Source organism: Malania oleifera, chromosome 11, assembly GCF_029873635.1.
Source record: "Malania oleifera isolate guangnan ecotype guangnan chromosome 11, ASM2987363v1, whole genome shotgun sequence".
Lineage (NCBI taxonomy): Eukaryota > Viridiplantae > Streptophyta > Magnoliopsida > Santalales > Ximeniaceae > Malania > Malania oleifera.
The window spans coordinates 37,517,480-37,524,980 of NC_080427.1; the positions used below are offsets into that span (position 1 = coordinate 37,517,480).

Consider the following 7,501-nt stretch of genomic DNA (forward strand, 5'->3'; position numbering starts at 1 on the left):
TTATATCATGATACACAGATCCCTGGGTACAATAGAAGTTTCAATGTATAGATATATCACACAGCAGCAGTTTATACTATTATATTAGCAGTATGTTCAGATAGCAAACTCAGAGACACAGATATACTATAAATGACATTACATATATTCTGTACAGTTTATCAGTTTATTCATATTACAGTATCTGTGACAACTCGAATAAAAATGGAATTTAAATAATAAAGAGAAAAGAAAATTACCAGAGGACTCATCGACGAACACAGGGGATTCGTCGACGAGAGTATAAGAGAATTCGTCGACGAAGACTGAATTTCGTCGATGAGGAAATACCGAGAGAGGTTTTGAGCCGACTGAATTTCGTCGACGAGGACTGAATTTCATCGACGAAATTATTAAAGGATTCGTCGACGAATGATGTGGCTCGTCGACGAATCCCCTGTTCTATAAATATCAAAATCCAAATTTTTAACTTCACTATTAAGAAACCACTCTCCTCTCTCTCTCTTCCCTTCGGTTCTCTCTCTCTCTCTCATCAATTTTGGGCCAGATTTACGCTAGATCAATAATCCAAAGTCACCACAACGCTCCTGAGGAAGTTCTCTCCAAATCTGCCAGAGCGGATCGTTGGTGAAAGCAAGTTAGAAATCATCCCTGAGTTGAGGTAAGACTTTTTAAGTTAAATTTGGTTTTGTAATAGTTATAGGAAATGATATACACGTAGAAATACTGAAGTTTAATACTGAGAGTTTTCATTTTTAGAGTATTAATCAGGAAATCCTACGGGTGTTAGATCAGGATATTTTAAGGGGCTTTCTCAGTAGCCAGGTAAGGGAATAAATTAAAGCAGTTACTTTCTTACAAATTATTGTTATTTATGAGAAAATTTATTTTTAGGAAAAGCATATATTATATCTGTATATTACAAAGGAAATGTACGTTTGAGAAAAATACTGTTACTATGTTGAAATGCATATATATATGTATGAGATGCCAGAAACTATGATTTTAGAATACAATGCATGGTTTTTATACAGCAAATATGTGACATGAATATTATTTTACATAGAAGAATATCATGATATGACAGTTATACGAATGGAATATGTTTTGAGAAATTATGAAAGAATACAGTACATTACCATGCTGAAATACATGATAAATGATTTATCTTCATAATGATATGTATGATATGTTCGGCCCAAAGCCGTAATTATGAGATGTTCGGCGCAAGGCTGTAATTTATGAGATGTTTGGCACAAGGCGTAATTTATGAAATATTCGGCGCAAGGCCGTAATTTATGAAATGTTTGGCGCAAGACCGTAATTTATGAAATGTTCGATGCAAGGTCATATTTATGCAATTATGAACGATGCTATATGATTATGTATTATATATTATCAGAATCCGAATGTTAGTTTAGTTTAGTTCAGGAGCTCGGTACCGTAGCTGTGATGACCCAAAAATATATATATGATTAAAGCACAATAATAATAAAATAATAAAAATGGTCATTGAGTTAATATCAATACAGAAGTGTTTTTCTGTAGGATCTTTGATTCTATGTTTGATGCCTAAGAAAGACCTTGTCTAATCGAGTGCTCAGAGACCATTGCGGCTCAGTCGCTCTCTGGAGGTCAGCCTGGTCAAAATGAAATTTCATAAGATAAACAGGATAGACACTGTTTGTACACGTAAATAAGTATATATACATGAAATAGTGTTTTGACAGACATAATTTGTAGAAATATATAATAAGATGATAATAATATAGGTATCATATATGGGGCCACAAGACTATGAGGGGTCCACATGAGTCCCGGAGCCACAAGACACTGTTTATATATGTAAATAAGTACATAAAATAATGTTTTGACTGATATAATTTGTAGAAATATATGATAAAATAATAATAATATAGGTATCCTATGCGGGGCCCACAAGACTGTGTGGGGCCCACATGAGTCCCGAAGCCGTATGGAGGTTTACACGAGTTTCAAAGCTCTGTAGGATGCATAAAATCGTATAGGAGTTATTCGAGTTACGTAGGATCCATTCGGGTCTCGAAGTTGTGTGGGGCCCACATGAGTTTTCAAAATTCAAATTTAATTCTTGTTCAAAAATAAATAATAAAATAAATAAATACTAAAAATAGTTTAAAAGTAAAAATAATGATAATAATAATGATTAAGAAAAATAATAAAATAATAAAATAATAAATTAACTAATTGACTAATTAATTAGGTAAGTGATTAATTAAAAATTTATTTAATAGGAATGGTGGCAAGCACTCCCACATGGCTTCCATCCACATCCCATACTCAACCCATACCTTACCATCCCTTGCCTATTCTTTAATTTTTAAAAAATTATAATTTCACCCATCTCCCCACACTTTTATAACTTTCATTTCTTCCTCAAAATTTTCCTATAAATAGGGAGCTCTCAACCTTTATTTTTTACAATACTTTTCCAAGGAAGAGAAGGATTAGTGAGTGAAAGAATTTGTGGTGGAGAGAGAATTTTTGAATAAGTTCTCAATCACCCACTCTTCCGATCTCATTTCTTAGAGATAGTTACAGTGTTCATAAGGAAGAAGGTAAGTAAATTTTGATTATGCTAGTTTTTTTTTATTTAAAATTCATACCCGAGTTTATTTTATAAGTAAATTTCAATTATGTTAATTAGTTTCACAAAATTTCTATGAGTTTATTTTTACGCGTATTTGATTATACCAATTCTATCTTTAATATACTTGCATTTATTTTTGGGTTAAAAAATGTTCTAATCTCCTCGGGTAAATTTTCAGCATTTCTTTTGATTCAAAAATAAAATTATATATATTTTTAACACAAAAAAATTGTGTGGCATGAGTTTATTTTTACGTTACATTTTTTTATGTAAATATGAGTAAAGATGAGATTTTCACGATATTATTTTAAATTGCATAAATTATAATAAGATGATTTTAAAACCCCTTATGGTAACGAAAGTTTAAAGTTACAGATGCTCGGTACCGCAGCTTAAAGTTTATACGGATCAGAGTGCACCCACACTGTTTACAGAGTAGTTATTAATGTTAGTGGATTTCTCCTGAGTGCACACCCGGTTCCAGATCAGGACTTAATAAGGAAAATCTCACTTAAAGTTTACGTACGTTGATTTAGTTTGGTCGATCAGCCAGTTAAGTCCAGTTTTCGGACCGCACAACCCAGTCATAGGGGTAAACATGACTTATGGCAAACAGGCCTAAGGGTGGTTTTTATAATATATGTTTATACATAGTTAATTACGTGTACAAAGTTACTGATGATTTAAAAGAAAAGTGTAAGTTTACATGAAAATGATCATTCTAGTGCTTAAATGACGATCTAAAGAAAATGTATAAGGAAAAGTATATGTATATTTATCATTAAATATTTATACAGTTTTAAAGTTAAAAGTTTAATTTAACAATTATAGTATATGATTATAAAATTTTACTATTATAGTTGATGGTAAAAGTTTTATGCAAAAATTTTTAAATTAATATTTATTCTAGAGACAGTTTTGAAGTTATAATATTAAATATTGTTTTACGAAATTTTTAAAAAATCTCATTTTGGCCACACACTAATAATAATCTTTTTTACTTACTGAGCGTTGTCTCACTCCAATCATATTTTTATTTCAGATAACTCTGAAGAGCATGTTGGAAATTAGGCTTAGCAAGCATGCGGGTGGGGATAAAAAAATAAAGATTTATTTAGAAATATTAATATGATGTCAGATATTTATACTTGTGTAATTTTTCTTCTTTGAAATAAATGATTGTAATATGGATAATTAGTGCTCTGATTTAATAAAAATTGAGTTTATTTGCTTTCGTCATAAATCAATAGTAAAAAGTTAATATCCCAGACCCCTCGGGGTTGGGGTGTTACAGTAGCTATATAGATCAGATATCCATGTTCAGATTAGTGCTAACCACTCCACGAGGGGATGAGAGATGGATAGTCGATGTGGCTTTCAATAGAGTGTGGACGTCCACCTGGAAGTCCGGACCAGGGTGTAGCGAGCCTATCGTACTTACAGACATATTTGACCCGACAGTGGTTGGCCAGCCATTGTCGGGTCCCACCTTCGGCCTACACAACCCGTCATGGGGGGTAATACATGACATTAGCTAGCTATTCATCCTGGGAATGTTTTCAGTACTATCAGTTACAACAGATGTTTTATGAACGTCATAATATGTTAATAAACATGAAAGTATATGAGGATTCAGTATAATAGGATGCATGTTTACGGATATATGAAATATACTGTATATGTATAATTGCCTTAAATGTCCATGTTGTCACACAGTTGTATTTAGTTTATTTTCCTTTACTGAGAAATGTCTCACCCCCAAACTTAATATATTTTTCAAGAGACCCTGAGTGATCGGCGGGTCGTGATCGCTGTTGAGTTTACTAAGCTACCCCGTTAGGAGGGTAAGCAACGTACTAGGATCAGAATTGTTTTGATTATGGGATCCTAGATGTATTTTGAAATATTTTGGAAGAATGTAAATAGATACAGTATTTTTGGAATGTAGATAACTTTGGTATTATGCTTCTGGTATTATGCTTTATGGATGGATGATTTAGATTTTATGTTTGCTGCTACTTAGGTTTCCGCTGTGATTGACAAGTGTCCCCGTTACCCACGGGATCGGGTTGACTTTTTCCATTTATGATGTCACATTTTATATTGAGATTTTGAGGTCGTTACAGTATCAATATTATAAATGTGTAACTCAGCTGACACACACTAGTAATAGCATATTTTCTCTTACTGAGCGTCGATGCATCCCAGTGACTTATTATTTTTCAGGAGATCCGGTTAGGCGAGCAGATCAGGCTCGTGGGTAGAGGTTGTCTTGTACTGCCCTTATGGGAAGGGTATGCGTATTTTTGGTACTAGTGATTTTGGGGATAGTTTCCAAGTTTTGGTATTGTCACTGGGTATTTTGGGTTGTAAATAAACTTCAGAATATTATAGCTTCTGGTATTGTATATGCATATATGACAGTTTACAGTTTTACAGTTACCGCTTCTTAGGTGTATATGACATATAGGTTTTCCCCAGTGCTCCTTTGAGCCTGAGGTATTTTCAGTAGTATTCTAGATAGATGATATTTATGATATAATAATAATAATAATAATAATAATAATAATAATAATAATAATAATAATAATAATAATATTAATAGGTAGCAGGTCATTACAGTTTGGTATCAGAGCCTAAGTTGTTAGGTTCTGTAGACTCTAGAATGCAGCAGGGAAAATACCAGAACATAGGAAAAGAATTTGAGGTTTTGTTATGTGGTCTAAATACAGGATTTTCATGGTGGTTTATGTTTTTTTCCTAGGGTGACGATCTCAAGAAAACCATAGTAAACTATCGACAAGCCATGTGTTTGGGTTGTAGGCTTAGATTTTGGGGTAAGAACAGGGGCATTGTTAATAGAATAGATCTGTGTGGGAGATAGGATACTGAAATGATGCTCTATGTATTTTCAGGATGGATCCAGGGAGCAGTGGTACAGATGCTGGAGGTGACAGACCAGGACCCTCCAGTATGGGAGGTGGAGATACAGATGTCGTATTACGCAGCGTCACTCAGCAGGTGATGGCTGAGATGGCTAGGAGCGGAGGAGAGCGTGGCTGCACGATCGAGCAATTTACGCAAATGAAGCCTCCCTCTTTTTCTGAAGGGCCTGACCCAATTAAAGCTGAGAATTGGGTTCAGGATGTTGAGGAGATTCTAGCAATGCTGGCGTGTACAGATAAGCAAAAAGTGGCATTTTCATCATTTAAACTAACAGGAGAAGCAAAGCGCTGGTGGAGATTAGCACGGTTGATTAAGGAGCAGAGGTTGGATCCAGTGTCGGTATCATGGAGTCAGTTCAAGGAATTATTCTTCGAGCGATACTTCCCTGTTATCGTTCGGAGCGCAAAGGCAGCAGAATTTCTGCATTTGGCTCAGGGGCAAATGACGGTATGTCAGTATGTTGCACGATTTATCGAGTTGTCACATTTCGCCCCACACCTGGCACCAGATGAAGAAAATAAAGTAAGGAAGTTTGAAGGACGTCCAAGGCAGAATTTATTTGAGCAAGTCATAAGTTTCCGGGCTCAGACGTTCGCGGAGGTGGTGGATAAAGCTGCTATTATTAAGAGTGGTATACAGAGGGGTGCTGCAGCTCAGAGTCAAAGAAAGAGGTCTGTATTTTAGGATCTTCAGGCGAGCTCCAGCCGAGGGCCATGGAGAGGAAATCCATATGGAGGCAGTCAGGGACGGATGACGGGCCGTGGTGGACCTCAGGGTGGATGAGCTGTTCCTACTTGTCCTAGGTTTGGCTGTAGACATCCGGGTGAATGTCAGATGGGTGAGGATGTCTGCTACAGATGCGGGAGACCCGGGCACAGATCTTGGTTGTGTCAGGGATTGCCAACTCAGGCACCAGCTCCCAGACCATTCCGGGTTGGTTATCAGGTGCCCCATTGAGGACAACAGAGAAATACTATACCAGCGAGAGTGTACGCATTGACGTCGAGTGACGCCGATGCAGTTGGAGACGTAGTTACAAGTACTCTTTCCACTTTCTCATATACAATCGTTGTTTTATTTGATACAGGTGCCACCTACTCTTTTATTTCATCGGTATATGCAAAATTAATGAGGTATGAGGCACAGTTGTTGGATGTTGGGTTAGCTATTGCTACGCCGACTGGATCAGTGGTGAAATGTAGGAGGGTACTCAAGGGCTTCCCAGTAACTATTCAGGGAAAGATATTACTAGCGGATTTGGTAATATTAGATATGCAGGGATTTGAAATAATTCTGGGTATGAATTGATTGGCAGTTAACCATGCTAGTATTGACTGTCATTTGAAAGAAGTGATTTTTAGACCTCCAGGCGAACAAGAATACAGATTTCTTGGTTCGCGGGTACATTCTTCACCACAACTTGCATCAGCTATTCAAGTGAGGAAATTGATTCAAGAAAGCTACTAGGGATATTTTGCCTATATAAAAGAATTGTCAAAAGAAAAACTGAAACAATCTGATATACCTGTGGTTAGAAAATTTTCAGATGTATTTCCAGAAAAATTACCTGACTTAACACCAAACTGTGAAGTTGAGTTTACTGTGGATCTTCTACCGGGGTTTGGGAGTATAAATTTGAACCTTGAATTTGAATTTGCATCAATTTAAACAAAACTTAATACAGTTTTATATACACTTTATCAAAATTTACACTCAAAATCTCTCCCAAACATAGGGTATGTTTGGATTAGGAACTTTTTTTGAAAAAAAATAAAGGAAATATAGACCAAACTTATTTTCTTTTGTATTTTCCTTCTCTATAAAATATTATAAAAAATAAAAGTTCATTTTAATATGACTATAAATTAGGAAAAATTAAATAACAATTATGTGTAAAATCAAAATTTAAGTTATAGATTTACTATT

General features: G+C 35.2%; 1 protein-coding gene across 1 annotated transcript; it reads left to right on the forward strand.

Moving 5' to 3' along the window:
* Nucleotides 1-5,713: 5,713 nt before the first annotated feature.
* LOC131167476 (uncharacterized) lies at nt 5,714-6,883 on the forward strand. Its single transcript, XM_058126278.1, has 3 exons — nt 5,714-6,246; nt 6,350-6,564; nt 6,663-6,883. Exons 1-3 carry the CDS (start codon nt 5,714-5,716, stop codon nt 6,881-6,883), a joined length of 969 nt encoding a protein of 322 aa, XP_057982261.1.
* Nucleotides 6,884-7,501: the final 618 nt, after the last annotated feature.

Excerpts from the sequence above, each read along its gene's own strand:
- LOC131167476 (XM_058126278.1), top strand. The coding sequence starts at position 5,714 with ATGAAGCCTCCCTCTTTTTCTGAAGGGCCTGACCCAATTAAAGCTGAG. Across the intron at positions 6,247-6,349 it reads GCTCAGAGTCAAAGAAAGAG|GGTGGATGAGCTGTTCCTAC; the intron begins GTCTGTATTTTA and ends GGTGGACCTCAG. Across the intron at positions 6,565-6,662 it reads AATACTATACCAGCGAGAGT|GTGCCACCTACTCTTTTATT; the intron begins GTACGCATTGAC and ends TATTTGATACAG.